General features: G+C 38.1%; 3 protein-coding genes across 5 annotated transcripts; all 3 read right to left on the reverse strand.

Moving 5' to 3' along the window:
* Positions 1-891: 891 nt before the first annotated feature.
* Positions 892-12,001, reverse strand: LOC117568426 (coronin-1C-A). 2 transcript variants are annotated; one of them, XM_034249083.2, is made up of 7 exons: positions 11,811-12,001; positions 5,780-6,253; positions 3,303-3,569; positions 2,824-3,237; positions 2,471-2,764; positions 1,425-1,601; positions 892-1,362 (listed from the first exon to the last, which is right to left on the reverse strand). In XM_034249083.2, exons 2-7 carry the CDS (start codon positions 5,975-5,977, stop codon positions 1,093-1,095), a joined length of 1,620 nt encoding a protein of 539 aa, XP_034104974.1. In that variant the 5' UTR covers positions 5,978-6,253; positions 11,811-12,001; the 3' UTR covers positions 892-1,092. The 2 variants fall into 2 exon arrangements, with proteins under 2 accessions (XP_034104974.1, XP_034104973.1); XM_034249082.2 differs by having other exon boundaries at positions 1,425-1,622.
* A 501-nt stretch (positions 12,002-12,502) lies between these two features.
* On the reverse strand, positions 12,503-15,808 carry LOC117569339 (nose resistant to fluoxetine protein 6). The gene is made up of 10 exons (XM_052003538.1): positions 15,734-15,808; positions 15,372-15,673; positions 14,961-15,126; positions 14,212-14,906; positions 13,601-13,680; positions 13,424-13,537; positions 13,019-13,365; positions 12,821-12,963; positions 12,644-12,764; positions 12,503-12,543 (listed from the first exon to the last, which is right to left on the reverse strand). Exons 2-10 carry the CDS (start codon positions 15,654-15,656, stop codon positions 12,503-12,505), a joined length of 1,992 nt encoding a protein of 663 aa, XP_051859498.1. The 5' UTR covers positions 15,657-15,673; positions 15,734-15,808.
* A 523-nt stretch (positions 15,809-16,331) lies between these two features.
* On the reverse strand, positions 16,332-17,237 carry LOC117569518 (uncharacterized). Of its 2 annotated transcripts, none has more exons than XM_034250712.2 (3): positions 16,896-17,237; positions 16,673-16,840; positions 16,332-16,617 (listed from the first exon to the last, which is right to left on the reverse strand). In XM_034250712.2, exons 1-3 carry the CDS (start codon positions 17,137-17,139, stop codon positions 16,358-16,360), a joined length of 672 nt encoding a protein of 223 aa, XP_034106603.1. In that variant the 5' UTR covers positions 17,140-17,237; the 3' UTR covers positions 16,332-16,357. The 2 variants fall into 2 exon arrangements, with proteins under 2 accessions (XP_034106603.1, XP_051860280.1); XM_052004320.1 differs by having other exon boundaries at positions 16,673-16,814; positions 16,896-16,937.
* Between the last annotated feature and the right edge of the window lie 1,299 nt (positions 17,238-18,536).

An 18,536-nucleotide genomic window follows, 5' to 3' on the forward strand; every position in this document is an offset into this window, starting at 1 on the left:
TTGGAATGGATCCCATATTAATTAAATGATCCAACAAATTAAATTTATCGATCTGGCAACATTAAATTGTCCGTTACATACTTTTAAGTTCATCCCATAATGATAATAAATGGTTACCATTCAATATATTTTCATCTATGTATAGTTTATTTCGTATCAAATTGTAAATTTATACAAAAATGTTTAAGTATTTATAGTCAGCACTTTTACAATATTTTTTATTATTTTTGTTTGTTTGATTGTTATACAATCGATAGGCGAATTGTAGATGCCGATTTAAAATAAATTCGAAATCGACACTATATTGAAATCGTTGGTTTTTCTTTCATTTATTATTACAAAATACAACTTATTATTAGTTAGAACGAGAAAAATGTATTATGAAAGCGGCGGCGGCGATAAAGGGTAAATAGTCGAACAATTTTCTTTTAGATATCTAATTATTATAAAAGCTATTGTCATGAATATTTTGTATATTGCATCGACGGGGTAAATATATAGTATATATGTATAATAATGTAAATGTATAGAATATAGAGTTTGGTAGGTATAAAATTGGTAGGATATATTGGTGTTATGTTTTTGAAACGGATGCAGTTATGTTTTGTTTTAGTCTATGCTTGCAATTTGTTAAATGTACAACAATTTTAAGTTCGCTTTACAAAAAACACAGCTTTGATTTTGGGCGCAATTTGTAGGTAGTTCGTTAGGTTCACTATATATTTTTGGCAGGATATTGTGTATATTTGTTATGTTTTATATGCATTCTGCTTTGATTGCTGTGTGTGTTTTGTTTTCTTTTGTTTAATTCTTTTTATATCTCTACTACGCTCAATTCATTTCGCTCGTAAAAAGACCTAATATTAAATTATATAAAATAAATAATCGAAATCATAATCATAGACGACGACGACTCTCATTTAGCGTGTACAAAATATAAACGTAATTTTTCATTTAGAGAAATTCAAACGATAACGACGAGCTTCTTCAAGCAGTTCTCTCTTTGTCTCTCTCTCTTTCTTTCGCTTCCTCTACAGCATCCTTTTAATTTCTTGTTCTTCCCAGTAGCTCTTTTTATGATTGCAGCTGAAGCTAATCCTCGTCATGTGCATTATCCGCCGCTGATGCTGACGCAGCGGACGTGGCATGATCGTTGGCACTTTCACTGGCATGGCTGCTTTCTGCCGCCGCCGATGTCGCTGCTGCAGTTGAACCGCTGCCATTCTTATTGCTGTTGCGGGCATCCGTCTCATCACCAGCTGAATTCACCTTAGCCTCTAAGGCACGAATGCGATTCTCCTGCTTCACAATGATCGCCTTCAGCTTGCGAATCTCGTCCAGAATATTGCGGTGATCCTTCTCCTGTGAGCAACACAATTGATTAATTAGAATGTATTCAGTTTAGTAAGATTAAAATTGCGTACCGAGAATACCGCTGGAGGAGGTCCATCGTTGGCTTCGTTGTTGTTCGCGGATGAATGATTGCCACCGCTGAGGGCGTTGCCACCGCCGCCTCCTCTGGATGCTGAAGCCTTATTCAGTATGTTGGCCTTCTTGCTGACGGAGAGCGTGTTGTTGCCCGACGACGAGACATAGCCACCCTGCACAATGGAAACGCGATCCTGATTAGGTTTATTAGAATAACTGTTCGTTTTGGGTTTACAACAAAGAACAAGAAACACAACAACAAGCGCCACGCAGCGTGCGTGTTAATGGCATGTGTAAGCCGTGAGTTTGGGACGTAAGTTAAAAGTGTTTTGCATGGACAAGTATCAAGATTACAGTCTATCAAATCGGTTTCTAAATTGGTAAATGAATAACTGGGAATAAGTGGAATGTAATTGTATTTTAAGGAATACTTTAAACTATGGTTATTAGAATGTATTTCACAATTGAACAGCTCTAGCTTTAAAAAAAAGATTCTTGTTAAAGCCAAATTCTAATATTATCAACTTGAATAATCTCTGATATCTTGGTATTTATACGGATAAACAGCAGAAGGACGGACATGGTTTTAATTACTCTATAGCTGTAGAATAAGCGTCGAGTGTGTGTTTGCTGAGTGTGCGTGTGTTTTGTGTGTTGGCTGTGGAAGAAAGGCTGACGAGGCACAAACGTAGATAACGCTTAGGGGCAAGCAGTAGCAAAAGAAGCTCAAGTAGCACAATTTGATTTGGTATGCGATTATACACAGCAGGATAAAGCAGCACAAGCATCCAGGCATCAAGCACCAGGCACATCATAGCAAGAAACTACACAAAAGCCATTGGAATACTATTGTTGTGATCGCAGGTTCAACGCCTACAATGAGCAGTGCTTTCAATTTCATTATTCAGCATCCTTGTACGCTCGCTTTGTGGATCATCTGTGGCACCGAAGCATGAAGGCAACGACGACGCCGCAGCGCCAAGAGCGCTGTATTCCAAATGCATGTGGGGGATGCACAAGAATCGCAACTGGTGCCACTTACTTTGAGCGAGAATGTCAGCGGATCAGCATCTTTGCCGGCGATCCATTCCTCGGCTGTGATGGCCGCATCCTCAGCGAGTGTGTCGGGATAGAGATCCTCCTGGAAGAGATCGGATTTGCGCGGCACTGTCATCGATATGACCTGGCAGAGACCATTGTTGTTCAGGCGATAGAATTTGGCAATTTCACAAGTTGTCACATCACAGCCACGTTTGGGCATCAAACCAATACCGCGCTGTGGATCTGGAGTCTGAAATGTGTTGATGTAGTGCACAAATGGAGGCTCCGGCGTCACCTGGAAAAGGAAGTAGTTTAATCATTTAATCAAGAGGCAAGCAAATGATGAAACCCTACCTCGAAATAACGAATCACAGAATCGCCTTTGCCGCACAAATAAATAATATTCGTGTCCGCATCGTACAATGGGAACATTACACCGTTCGATGTGTCCAGCTCGACCATGACAATGGGCTCGCTCAGCGCATCGGGAGCACGCAATGAATACTGACGCTCCGAGCTGCGATTGAAGCCGGTGGTGAAGATCAAGCCGTGACGCAGGAAGATGGCGCGGGTGGCCTTCGATCCCTCATGGCACATGGCCTCACTTTCCAGCTCGGCGGAGCGTGGATCGTAGATGCGGATCTTCTTGTCTTTGCAAGTGGTCACCAGCTTAGAGCCGTCCCAGTTGAAGCACGCGCTGTACACAATATCGGGATGCGAATCGATGTGCACAAGAATTTCGCCAGTGCCCACATTCCAGATGACAACCTTGATTAGAAAAATAAGTTTATTAAGAATTGAAAATTGTAACTATGTCCGATTTTGTAGCTCACCTGATTGTCAGAGCCGGCGGTGAGCAGCACATTGAGCGCCGATGGATGCCACAAGACCAGACCAACGCGACGCTGATGGAACACTAGATCCACAACGGGTTCAGTGAGGGTACGCGACAATCCTCCGTCGGGTATTTGCCACACCTTGACCACACAATCCTCCGAACCGGAAGCAATCACATTGTCGTTGTGTGGACACCACGCTATGTCCAAAACTGGACCTTTGTGTCCACCCACTAATGGATGATCCGCTGCAATGCGTCCAACCTGAGAGATAAAACAAAAAATTCCAATTAAAATATGTTTCCAGGCAATAGACAACACATCAGACGCGACCCATTGACACCATTTTGACTTGGCATTATTTTTAGAAATTAGCAGCAAAAAGCATTCATAATGCAAACTTCATGGTGGCTGCCAAGATCTGCAGCAATCCCTGTGGGGCAGGTGCGTGAAGTTTGCAATTAATGGGGAAACACGTGTAAAACACACTTTGCTAAATTCCATAACCAGCACAACACATTTGAGAAGCTAATATTAGAAACTCTGTTTTCAAGTATCCCAGATATTTATTAACCGAGTGAGCTTCTGGAATGCCGCATTATGATTTACTTATTTCTGTACATGAGTAATTATAGTAAACATACACCACAGTCATAAATAGCAAGACGAGGGTCACTCGGAAACCAATAAGAACTCAAGTTTCAGTTGTAAATTGAGTTGGACTGACCTAATTATTTATTTGAATAACCTCTTAACTGCAGCCAACTTAACAAGGTGAAGAGCACTAATAAGTGTGACCAGATCGATGAATAAATGGAGTGAGAGTGTTAACTGATTATATTGAATGGACAGCAACGTTTACAATTATACCTCGATTATAAATATATTTTGTTGAAAATCAAATAAAGATAAGTGTTCTAGTTATTAGAATGCTAATAAAAGCATTTTGCTGCAGCCAACTTAACAAAGGACTGTTAATAAGTGTGGCCAGATAAACAGGGTGAGAAGATGAAGTGATTATTTATTTTGAATGGTCAGCAACTTTTACAATTATGCACAATAAAAAATATTTTTTGTTCGCCCAAAAATTAAGATAAGTGTTATAATTACTAGAAGGGGTCTGCTGTTTACGAAAGTATCTACATACATATATTATATGACTGATAATCGACAGGTGAACGATAAAATCTCATAAATAACTCTGCCCAATCATGTACTACACGATGAATCAATCAGTAAGATGGAAATAAATGTTTACGGCTAAAGTTTCTTCTGAGCAGCTCTTTGCTGTTCCATCAATTAACGCCGCAGACACATTGCGTGTGTACTTAAAGATGTGTGTGTAGCTTGTCCATTTAATTGACACTTGAAATTCCAGCTAATCCCCATAAAATATTTAAATTAGAGCGTGTGAAAGCCGCTCCACATAGAAAAACGGCAGCTGCTGTCTCAACTTTCGTAGATGGCGCGCATTTTGCATACAAATTTAGCCCAATTAGAACAGGCCCAAAAACGCACACTTTACTTTTACACACTCCGGCGTGCGGTGTTGTGTGCTGTGGTGTGGCGGCAGAAATACGTTTTGACCAAATTCGGAGAGATCACAGCCGTGCCGTCGACGTCTCCCACGCAGTTTGCTGTTGCTGCGGCCCGTTGACAGCTGAACGGATGTTCGATTTGGCTTTTGCCAGCATGCCAAAATGCCAAAATTGCCGAAATATATTTCCAATGCGCAAGTGGAAATTTTGCTAAACGTATACCCTGTAAATGAGGGGTAGCTCAAAGGGGTATACTGGGAAATTCTTTATATTATTTGTATCTTTAATTGCACAGCAACTGATTGTCGATCACTTCTACTCTCATTGCTAATAATGCAATAATTATTTAGAAAATATAATTTATTTATCCCCTTACTTTGCATCTTTATTTTTAAATTTATTTGTATTTTGTTGCTTCATTTTTCTTTTTTTCGACGTTTGCTGTTAAATTTAGACAATTTGGTGTGTCATGTTGGCCGCTGGCCAAAATTGAAAAGTGCGTTCAAGAGATGCGACTAATGAGAGCGAGAGATCTAGGAGAAGCACATGATTGAAAGAGAGATCGGGAGAGGATTCATAACTATAGGATTGAACTTTATTTATACTCGTAAAGCATAAGCCAGCAAATCAGTCGACGTCATTTCCTATATTGAAGAACGTGGCAACAGGGCAAAAGTAAAACATACCCTATAAATAGTAGTTGGCTCTCTCTCTCTGCATTGTCTTTCAGTTTTTTTTTTTTTTATAAATATATATAAATAATAGACAATACAACTACATACTTGGCCACTGGCTATGCTCTGTGCATACAGACAAGTCTATATATATACACCATTTGTTTGCTATTTTGAATGCAACCAAAATAGGGATTTCCTCGTCGAGTTGCGTTTTTGGTTTGGGGATGATGATGAGGATGAGGATGATGAGTGTACTCACTTTGTTGTGTGGCAAGACAATGAAGGCGCCGCCGCCCGCCGACTCCACAATGATGGCCATAAACTTTGGATTCACCGCACAGAATGTGGAGTCCCAGCTGGACTTGGAGACGCGTATATTATCGTAGCATTGCTCCCGTTTCAGCGACTGTCCATAGACGTGACGAAATTTTGATGCGCGAACCACGCGAAATGACATCTTTTATTTTCTTTTCTTCTTTCTTTTTTGTTTCCAAGTTGTTGTCACTGCTGACTCTGCTTCCACTTCTTCCTCTTCTTCTTTCTGCGTTAAGTTATCAGCCCCGTTATAAGTATGTAGGTCTGCTGCTGCTGCTGTTGCTTTTAGTATTATTATTATTCTACTACGTTGTTCAAGTTCTTGCTGCTATAATTTGTGTCCAGTATATAGTTGGTAAATTCGTTGTTAGTTTCAGCGTTTGAGGTTTCTAGTTGGCTTTTACAACGTTTTGTTTTCCTGCAAGAAGAAAATAAAGAAATATAATCAAACATTAGCTGAGAATATTAAAAGATGTTATCAATCGCCCATTTCAAATAAAAATCTTAAAAGTTTTGAGGTATTAAAAATGAATTGACATTAAATTCTCTATTCGATAAAGACTTGAGAACACGTAAGTTTGGGCTTAACAATGTTGTTAATATTATTAAATATTTATAATAATATAAAAACTGATACAATCCATAAATTTACTGTAAACTCAATGACCAAGCTGACTAAGCTCAGTGACAAGTTATGTACACAATTTGTATATAATAAAATGTTGAAATTTATATAGACATATGTAATCAATGAGTTATTTGTATTTTCTTAGGTATACCAATAAATAAATGCCTCGATACGGAATCAATCGCTACCCCTTGAAAATCAAACATTATAATAAACATCATTAGCCGGTTGAATCGAAGTCGTTTCGCAACCTCGCCGTTTGTTTAATATTGAAATTTGCATATTACGTCGTACGAACGCCGATCAATGAACAGCTCCGTTAACGTTAAACTATGAAATTTATGCAAACAAAAAGAGAAAAAAGTAAAAATATAGTTAAGGCTTTGGGCATTGTTTAGTTTTGGTTGCATAAAATGTGTTGCAGCAGTTTGTCCCTAGAACACTTTCTAAATGAAATCGCACAGCGAAACGTGTCAAATAATCACAACACAAAAATTATCTGTATATCAGTGAGAGAACAACAATGAGAGGTAGAGCAGAGTAGGTAGTTCAGATAGATTGTAGCCAGGTAGCAAAGCTAATGCTAAGAGACTCTGTTTATATGATGTCATAACGTTGAAATAACGAATTGGCTGACAACACGTGAATTATGGCCAAATAAACTCACAAAAAAAAACTCTAAACACAACACACAAAATTCGCAAAACTCTTTCCAAGTTTTTGGGTTGGGCACCAAACACACACACTTTACGATATTGCCAAAAGGCTTGACACAACGACAAAACGGCGCAGAGCTTTCGTTTTTAATCAGTGGAAAAAGAAACAAAACCAAACCAAAAAAAAGAGGGCCGTAAAATTATTAATATGCTTTTCAGTGCTTTTTTCTTTTTTTTTGCTGAAAATGTTATAAATGTAGCAATAATGCTATGGGGCATAATGGATTTGTCATTGACCTGGTAAAAAAGAAAAAGAAGAAAATCAAAATAGCACTTTTTATATGTATATTTATTTTCTTTTTAGCCACAAGGTGAACCATGGAGTGACTGTGCAAGAGTGAGTGTGTGTGTATGTGTGTATCAAGTCCAAGTGCCTCAATTTGGTGACTATCATTGGGGCCCCTGCTGATAATGAAGTATATCAGCTAGCAAAATGCCTAAAACAAACATAAAACACGGCTATAAAATAATACTTCATATAACACACTCCCCTCAATAAGTAACAGATACAGATCGATCTATATACACAGCTAGATATATACGTATATATGTATGTATATATACGTATCTCCATGTGTGTCTTTGTAAGTGTGAATGATGTGTTGTTTATGCCTCAAGAACACCTTCGCAGCTAGAAAATTTTTGTATACATATTTCACAGCTGTTGAAGGTCAAACTTATTAATAGAAAATTCAATCATCTTGCTTAAAATTCAATTTTCATATAAACTCACACAGACACACCTATATAGCGGGGCTGTAATTCGCGTTTGATGTGTTTATTGTGCATTCTTCTCGTTATTTAGTATTTTCGTGGTGTCTTGGTATATATGGCATTTGGCATTTGGCATTTGCACAAACTTAACGAAGCACAGCCGAAAATTTTAACTGCCTTCCCCTTTCGCCCCCTCCTTTAACCATATTGCTGACAAACTAGCGATAATGCCGTACACATACTTATAACGGAAGTTGATACAAATTAATGCTCAGCATGTAAAAATACTTGTTATATACACTACAAGTATCGTGTATGCGGGAGGTCGAGGGGAGTATTGGGGACGTGGACGGGGCGGATAAGGGTGCGGCTGCGGGTGGCGGTTTAAGTCTGATTGAGTTGTCACAATGCGCATGAAAAGTAACTGATCGCCGTGTGTACATACGGTATTAACCTGTTATAGTAATACGTTATCAATATTGTAATAGATGTCTATTTATAAAATAAACATTTGTCATACTAGTGATAAGATATATTCGATTTTTCAAAGGTTACCCAAGTGCAAGAATAAGTTTGTAACGTATTCCAAGAAATATGCGTCACAAGTGCGCGTTAATTTATGGCACGCACTGTATATTGCATTATGGCAGCTTCCAATGGCCGTTCATTGCTCATTGCAAATGCAGCGATGATTGCAACGCGCCAACGACGACGACGACGATGTCGACTGGCCACAAATTGACTTAATGCTTGATTGCAAATCTTAACGCTTTGTCGAAACGTTCACCGGCAATTCACAATTCTAATTGCTAACAAATGTTCGTTGTGTTTGTGGCGTGACTAAAAAAAACTAAAAGCCAAAGCGCCCCGCTGTCTGTCTCCGTCCCTGTCTCTCTTTCTCTCGCTCTGATCAACGGGGGGTCATTGCAGACAGGAGCAGCGCCGCAGTCCCAAGTCAATTAAGCGTTGTTGCTATTTTGCTGTATGCGCTCTGCATTCGAGTGTAAGAAAAGAGCGAACATGAAAATGAAAAAATGACAAACGAAGCGTTGCTCCAATTGGCTACTGCAGAATGCTAATGTGACCGTTATAATCCAACTGTCCAACATCTAATTAGTTTACAACGGAGCGGCGTGAATGTGTCATCACTAACAAAACATCGCAATAACAATAACAATAATAATCCACTGACCACGATATCCACTCGTATTTGTGCAAGTGTTTGTGTGTGTGTGTGCGTGTGGGAGTGAATCAGCAGTGTTACCAGACGTCTGTCTGATAAGCATCAGCTGCAAGTGCGCACTTATCAGCAGTCGAGCATCGATGGAAACTTTCGCCTGCATACAGCTGCAACTGCAACACTGTGGCGCTGCGTTTGCAGCATGCGTCGCTCGATGATGATGATGTCATTAAGCATTACTATAATTACTAATGACAAGCTGACTGCAGCAGCAGCAGCAACAACCACTAACAGCAACAGAAACAGCAGCAACAATAACAACTATAAACATTGCCTTGTACTTAAGTTCATCAAACTATGCTGCGCCTGTATGTGTGATTAACTTAAATCTTGACAAAAAGCGCGCAAGTGTATCGCGGCTGACACAAGGCGGGAGCGTCAACAGCAATATTGCGTGCAACTAGCGATGAGCGCGTGTCGCACTCTTGAGTGTCAAAAACCGATTCCAATTGTAAATTGAGCGGAAACTTCATTGCGATGTTAAGCAGTGAAACGAATTACAGAATTTAATGTGATTTCTTTCTAATTGTCAATTAATAATTATTTATACGGGTTTATTATAGTAATTTTTAATATTAAAAATTATTAATAATAAATAAAATACCAAATCGACCCTTAACCTAAAATCTAGTGTCAACAAATCCTAATTGGAAGAAAGTGAGTGAGTGAGTGACAACTCAATTGGATGCGTTAAGCAGTGCGACCATCTTGATTTCCAATTGTCAAACTGGAATACTCCAAAGGAAGTTTTGCCGAAAAAAGGAAAAGTAATCGATCTATCGCTTTTGGCACTAATGTATGTGTATGTGCATATTAATTTCTATTAACGCCTTGTTAGTTGTGTTGTTGCTTCGTGCGTGTTTGTGCCAACGCAAAAAACGCAAGAAAAAAAAAACACGACACGCATCAAACTTAGCATGCAACTAGGGGAGCTAAGTGGGTAGGGGGCGGGCGATCGAGAGGGGCAGAAGCTGCGCGGTGGCTTGGTGGGTGTCGTTGTCGCCGCCGCCGAGTGAAAGTGGAACTCTGCTGCTAAATTTAACTATGCATCTCTCTGTATGTTGTTGTATGATATGCGATGTTGTTGTTTTGCTGCCGTCTTAATTGCACGACGCGTCTACTTGTTGCTATTTCTGCCGCATTTGCGCTTAGTCAGACTGGCGGCAGCCGTTGTCGTCGTAGCTGTTGTTGTTATTGCTGCCTTTTTGGACACTGTCACTTAATTTGCATACATATTTGCACACTCTCACACACACACACACATGCTCAAACACATACTGCATGCGTTTCTCATTTATATTTTGTCACTAATTGGCGTTGCTGCTGCGTTTGTTTCTTTTTTTGCCAGTGTTGCTTAACCCATTTTTGGACAACGCCTGGCAACAACAACGACAAGCAGCAATGACAACAACACAAAATATGCGTGGGGGGCGTGATCGCCTCGCACGCGCTCCTACACTTTCTAAGAGAGCGCCACAGAGGCAGACAGAGAGACAGACGGACCGCGCTGCTGGAGGTCGTTTGTTTTTCACACTTGTTTCACACACACACACACATACTCAGACTCACGCACAGACATCGCATACACTCACAGATGCAAAACTCATACCCACACACGCATGCAAGAAAAAGAGAGATACTGACTGGCAGATTGTTGTTGCTGCTGCTGCCTGGAGCTGGGGAAGTGTGTAATTCTACTCATTGGGCCCAACTTGAAGCCACGTTTCTTGCCAATTGTGCCACAATATTTCTCAATTACGGCTTATCGCTGGCGTTTGCGCCCACAACTCCACACAACAAAAATATTGTTGTTGACCAAACTGAGAACACGCATTTAGAAACCCCTCTCACTTCATCACCCATCCACAAACGGATTTTTATTTGGGACTTGTTGCTTCTAGAGCAACAATTGGCCGCTCTCTCTCTTGGACTATCGCTCTCACAGAACTTTATAAACAAGAGCGCACGGTCAGGCATTGGCTAGCCGGGAAATTGTCTGCTCTCAACAACAACAACAAAAGACACCCGAAAAAATTACAGCTAAAGAAAAAAAAGAGAAATAATAATAAAAAACAATTAATTTAAATGTATGCATGTATGTTAGCGAGTGTGTGAGAAGAAACGCAGAAATCTTGCTGGCTTGCTTTCGTTTCTTTTCGTTTTTGTTTGCTTTTCTTTCATTTTGCAACATTTTTCGGCGTTCGGTCTCTTTTGTTGTTGCTGCCTGTCCACCAAAAGACGCTTCTCATTTTTATTCCCTTTTTTGGAGTGTTGCGACTCATATAACACTGTGTGGGAGCGGGAGCGCATGTAGCAACATTTTATAGCTGCACTCTTCACATGCATTGCTCTCACCGCACTGAACGCACACACATACACACAAGCGAGCGCGTACACACACACAACGCACACAAACACAATTGTCGCACTTATTTTATTTGCTGCCGTGATTTGAATGATTTTGTAATACGCGCGTTCATTATATTATTTAAATATTGTCGTTTTACAAAATTGTTTGCATTTGTAATAACAATGCAAGTGCAAATTGCTACCACTTGATGTCTAATTATTGTTAAAAATGCCAGTGATTCATTGACATTTATATTATCGAAATGCCAAAAGTTGCCGCATTGTGATGAACTTAAGAAAATATACCCACACACTTGAAGACACTCACTTTGATATAGCAATTATGCTTGGGTTTGTGCTCTTAAATTCTATTGAGAACAAGAAATTTCGAATTTCGCACTTTGTTGTTGTGAACTGTTTCAAGAATTTGCGGTTACGGAAAAGACGAAACGTAGCAAAACGCCGACGAGCAAGACGAGAGAAAACAAAACTGAACAAACTTATCGGTGTGACCGAGCTCCGTTAAGTGATTTAACACTGTGCAGTGGCTGTCAACTTGCCATCAAAATACTTTTAATTTCATAGCAGGTATTAAGTTGGTATTTTTCAAATGTTGGTCTCTTTGCAGAGCAGAAATATGCGTTCCACAAAAAAATGCGTTCTACACATCTGGGATTTGCAAAACAATTAGATTTTTTTTTAATTTTACACAACATATTGCTATTGTAAATAAACAAATACTATCAAGTTTTATAACTTCACATTCTACATTTTTATGGGAAAAATCAATTACACGGCTTTTGATTGTTTGCTATACAAAATTTGTATTTTGGAAATGTTTAAACATTCCAGTAATATTCTTTGAAATCTATTATAGCCTATTTCCACAGCACCAAAAAACTTGGTTCTTTTCTAGTTTTTTCCGTTTAGGTCGAATGTTACGTTCGCCCCTTGAACAACCCATAAGAAAAAAAGTCGGTTCAAAACTTAAAAGAACTGAGTGGCAGTGGAAAAAGGCTATTACACTTCAAGCAACGCAATTTTGACGTTTTTCATCAGCCCTGGTATCGGTTAAGTCGGTTGTAAGTTCAAATTGAACCACGGTTGAAATCTTATATTCCTCCTTTTTGGGAACTGCAATCAATAAATATGATAAATTACATTGTACACATGGGTGATGGGTGATCAGTTTTAGGAGCTCAACCAATGGATATTCCAATAAAAGCGCCATGAAGAATGCCACAATTTGAGTGAGAACAAAGACCAACAAAACATTTCCAAACTATGAATAAAGTATGCTATTCATTGAAATGTATTTATGGCCAACGAGCTTCTTACCAAAAAGAAACTATTTACATAAACCGGATCTCGAAAATAGCCAGCTACCAGACGCAATATGAACACATGCCATATAAAAGCCTGAAAGGAAATACGACCCAGGGGCCTAAAAATGGGCAGACAGCAAAGTTCATAGGCAATCCCTGCAAGAGGAAGACATTAATTAAAATATCTGTGGTATATCTGATCTTCACTTACATCCCACTTTGAAGCACATGCAACAGACAAAACCGCCACATATCATAATCCAGAGATTCTTGTAGATTCCCGCATACAATGCCAGCCAAATTGAAGGTTTCTCAAAGTCATGCTTGATAAAGATGAATCCCGAGAGCAGTACCAGCAACGCACCTGGAATCAACAGCCACATGCTCAGCTGCCAGCTCCACTTTCCCCTCCAGCTTCCACCTCTGCATGTGGTACGGAATTTGAGATAGAATTGACCACAAAGGAAGCCCATGAAATAGCCTCCAAGATTTGTATAGAACGGCGGATAGATCTCATAAAAAGTCTCCGAGTTCCGAAAGTATAAATAGCGATAAGTTCTGTAGAAATGTGTTTTAAAGTAGAGTGTGATATAAATATTATATTTACATATCTTACTCTGGCATGATGTGATAAACCGCTTCGAGTTTCAAATAATATGTTAAGAAAGCGGGCACGCAAAATGTCATAAAGAAGAGCACAACATAAATGCTTCTGGTAAGTCCGGGATGCCTATTTAAAGTATTTTTTAATTGATAGATATAATTGCGTTTAATATATTCATTTTAAGCTTACTTCTTCATTATTATGATGAGTATTAGGAAGAGCTCAAAGAGCTGCATGTCAGCGCCCATATACCAAGTTTGTTGAGCACACTGCGAATAGAAAATATTGCCGATATACATATCTAATAGGAATAAAGGGTCTAAAATGTAAATAATAAACAAAGTCATTATGGGGTATTATTCTTAAATTAAATGTATGTTTAAAATTCTACTTATTCGTCTGTCTGACTATTTATTTTCATAATCTCCCAAGACATTGATTCTATAATAGATATTCTCAGTACTTATTAACATATTTTAGGACATCTATTAAATATTCGTCAAGAAAAAAAATATAATTGATTAATTGGCTTTGGAGTTGGACTCATAATTTATTAAATTTCTTATTAGAACTGAAATAGAAATATAAGTAGGTATAAAGAGATACTTCTTTATACAAATATTAAAGGTGAGGACCATAAACTAGTAACTTATCCTGAAACCAACATTTTCAAGTACTATATGTATTTATCTTTATCATAACTTAAAGCATTTTAATTTTTAAATTATGAATATTTGACTGCAAGAAAAATCGAACAGCGACCTAATAAGTTTTTACCCCTCTCCATTTTAAATACTCACGCTCTCCTCCAGCAAATAGTTGTTGACAAAGAAGACATTCTTCCACCAGTTGCTCCTGCAGAAAACTCGCTCTGCTTCGGTCAAGTGCCGCCAGAAGGGTCCATCTCCCAGTCGACTAAGAATCGTGGCATTACATAAAATCAACATTACCAGCGAGGGTAACATGCGAAAATATCTAGTGAAGAAAACACGAAAATAAACGCCAATGCAAGTGAGTACTCCGGATTCATTGTTAATCCATTGACGTTCCGTAAAGTTCACGTAGAGCAGAAAGGAGCTCATCACAAAAAAGATTTGTATAAAAGCGCTGCCATTCTGAAAGATCGAAGCCTCGAATTTGTAAAGAAACTGCTCGTAGAATTCGGGATTCTGTATTTGCACAGTCATAAAGACCATTAGTGTGTGACCCAGAATCACCACAAAGACGCCAATCACCCGAAAGGCATCGAAAAAACGCAGATCCTTGGCGAATTGACTACGCGAAGGCAGCACAAGGCGATAATAGTTGCGGCACAGCGAAAAGATGGTGAGAAATCCTTGCCAGGATGAATTAAGAGGTTGCTGATAGAAGAGATTGCCACGAGCTAGTTCAGGTTCAACTTGTTGCAGCTTCAAGCGATAGTCGTAAAAGCTGGAGAAAATTGTGACCAGCAGCAGTGAAGCCAGCAAGCAGTAAACAGTGATATCCAATGCATCTGGAAAGAAGATAAATTGCACAACTTTAGGCAATATTGAAAGGAAATATTTACCATGCTCCAATTGCTCCTCTGCTCTTTCGCAGTACTCGATGCTGCTACGCACTCGCAACTCAAATCTGCGTTCAAATTCACGATTCAGACAGCTGTTGATAGCGTGTTCATAGCGTATTCGCTCATCGGTTGCTCGCTTGTGCACCTTGGCATAATAGGAGCTTAGCTAAAATACAGAGTTAATAATAAAGGAAACTTTCTTAAAAGTTTTGTGAGAAAGTACGAAGCTAAGTGAATAATGAATGCATTATACATTCAACTGCTGCAGTCCTTAAGCAAGGTGTAATTATGATTTTCAGAGTATGATATGTTAGCTTGTCCTAAAGAGATCTCAGTGATTATAATAAAAGCAGCAACCTTTTATACAATATGATATTCTTTACAGTTAATATTTTTTAACCTTGAGCTCACCTCAGTGTCCACAACTTTGCCCTCGTAGAGTTGTTGTTTCTGAATTCTGCTGAGAGTGTGCAGTGCACGTTTGCAGTGCTCCAAGCAGACGCCAACAAAGAGATGATCGTGTCGAAAGTGATGTTTGTTATCCTGTGAAACTTGCTCGATTTGTTGCCACAGCGTGGAGCTAGCATTCGGCACAATCTCAGCGTAGACCAGGCAATAAGTGCTGTGCGCAAGGATTTGGCTTGGTGACTGCTGCAGACACAGATCATAGTCATCTAATTGGTACATAGCCGGCATTTGCTTGTACAGCGTTACTACAAATGCCGAAAATAGCAATAAATCAAGTAGAAAAGAGTTTTTTCGTTTCTACCTACAGTTAAATTGCGTATACGTAACGTTGGTTCTTCCATATTGAAGTTGCAGCGCGACAAAACCAAAAAGCACTTTCAACTGCATCTTGACTTGCGTTTTAAGATAAACTGATGCTAAGCTTTAGATTGCGATCAGTTTTACACATTATTAAATTGTAAAATTGCGTGCATGCATGCAGCGCTTCAATGATTTAGTAAATGCATTTCGATAAGGTCATGACAAATCAATCAGTGTTTATAACGTATATATACAATACAAAATATATTTACTCTGAAAAAATGGCAGCAAAAAAGTTTTAAATTTAAACAATGAAAAAAGCATCTTTAAATTTCAACAACGTATTTGCAATTTAAACTTTACAGCTGCAAACTGAGCATTAACATCAGCATAACAGAGCACTGCTGTTATTATTACCATTAGCATGTTAACCGTTTTGGTATTTAAATACGTATACGTTGCTGTAATCGATTCGCTCGATAACAGTGCTGACGGTTATCGTTAAGGCGCCATATTTGTTTAATTTGAAAATAATGCCAGTTTATTTGTGTGCCAAGAGTATAGTTATGTAATTAGTTCTTTTATGTATGTTGATAAAAAAATGTTAAATGTTCGACATGCTTTACATTCTAATCAATATCTATTTCATCCAATCTTCCACGAACTCGATTCTTGCGTTTGTGCTTTTTGGTGGGCGGCGGCAGAAAACTCTCGAGAAACTCGATGGTGCTCAAAATGGTGTCCGAGCTAACATTGCCAATGTAGTTCTTGTCAAAGTAGACAACGGGCACTGGGGCTTCCGTGGAGACCAACTTGTCACAGTCGCAGCGCTGAATTTGCTTCTGAGCATCCAAAGTTTCCACCTCAACCGTGGTGTCATTTGATTTATCTAGGAGACGTATTTAAATGAATGCAAAGTTAATGTGAGTGAATGTTAAACTTACCGAAGAGTGGTCTAAAGCATTCCTTGACTTGAATCCACTTGGTGCAAAATTGCTTAATGAAACTGTCATTTTGATGAAAGAAATTTCTGGCTGCGCTGTTCACACGCGTTTTCATAAATCCCGGCACATAAGGCCATTTGCCCTTGGCGGCATAAAAGCAAATGATATCTGTAATGATAGAGAGATTAAAAATAAGGATACTATGAATATGCTTTACACTCACAAGGCACATGGAAAATGTGTAAAAATGTGCGTTGATGCTTCAGGCTGGAGATTAAATGAATGCCACTAGATCGCTTTGGGTTGCCTTGCTTTCTGACCAAGAGACTGGCTGCCCTCGGTGGAATCCTTTGAAATGGCGTCTCCTCAACACGCACTCTACTTAGATACGCTTCACTCATGGTGAGCAGAAATGCGAGCACAAATAAAGGAATAATCCAGAGTATTATTTTCCGTGCCAATTCCATGGTCAACCTAATGCTTCACGCTCTCAACTGCAACTGCAACTGTGCGCAGGATAATGTTCCCGCAGGATAAAGGCAGGACTCGCCATTATCGATTTTAATTGTTGACACAAATCAACGACACGGGCTTTGCATGCGCTAACCTCATTTGTCAGGCAAATAAACAAATGTCGGGCATTCGGGAAAGGTCGCTGAACTTTAAACCAAATATCAATTAAATAAGCACAAATGAAAAATGACACGTACTCGTGCCCTGCTTCATATCATCGCATCACAATTCGATTGCAATGCGATCGACTCGACTCAACTCAACTCGACGCGAATCATTTGAATAACTAAGCAGTTATTGGCGCCACTCAGCAAACCTTAATAAATATGCATAACTTGTGGCTAATAAAGTCGTAATGTGGTTAAGTAAATGTGAACAACAATTACTATTATAAGCTAACTACATAGCAACCACATTCTCAATACTCTATTATGACAAGCAATTCAGTTTGCTTACGGATTGTGTTTATAACATATTAGAAAAATAAATACAAATAAAGTTAAAGTCGAGCGCTGCTGTGAAATATAATTTATGTTTATTAAGTTTGCTTAGTTGAGCGTCACTCGGTTGAATATTTATTTATCTTTGTTTTTATAAATATATTTTTAATTTTATAATATCACTAAATGTGTTTTAGTATGTGTTGTATACGCAATAATCTTGTGTTAAATGAATAAAAACAAACCAAAGAAACTCTACTCAAATTGATGATGTCTAGTTTTCGAAGGTCTTTTATTTAATTTCTTGGAAATTAAACATTATCATTCCAAATGTAAAATGCAATTTGCTCAAGAATTTAACTAATTAAGACAAAAATATAATCAAATCGAAAGAACATTCAATTAAATATTTATTTATTTAATTTGCTTCTTATATACATTAATTTTTAATTTTATAGCAACAACAACATTTATTTTGTTTATTTAAAAATTATATTCACAATAATCTTGTGATGCATTTTCGCCGTTAGCAAAATAAAATAAAATAGCCAAAAGTTTCACATCTGTGAACTGGTTATTAAATTTTTTAATTTTTTTAAACTTAAATGGCATAGATTTTTTATCGTCGTTAATATTAAACTATCTGTATTTTTTTATGACTGAATATTTTTTAATTTTTGTTTGCAGTATTCCAAAGTTTATCTTAAGTTAAATATGATTATTTAAATATAACCCAGAGTATAATATGTTCAATTTATATTAGTTATTAATTAAGATTTTATGTTTGTTTTTTTTTATTTTTTATTATAAGCAATATCTTTTTTTTATCATTATAAACATTTATTTTCTAATTATAGGTAATATAGTATTTATTCAAAATCGAAAAACATTTGAACTTCGGCTTCACAACT

Source organism: Drosophila albomicans, chromosome 3 (assembly GCF_009650485.2).
Source record: "Drosophila albomicans strain 15112-1751.03 chromosome 3, ASM965048v2, whole genome shotgun sequence".
NCBI lineage: Eukaryota > Metazoa > Arthropoda > Insecta > Diptera > Drosophilidae > Drosophila > Drosophila albomicans.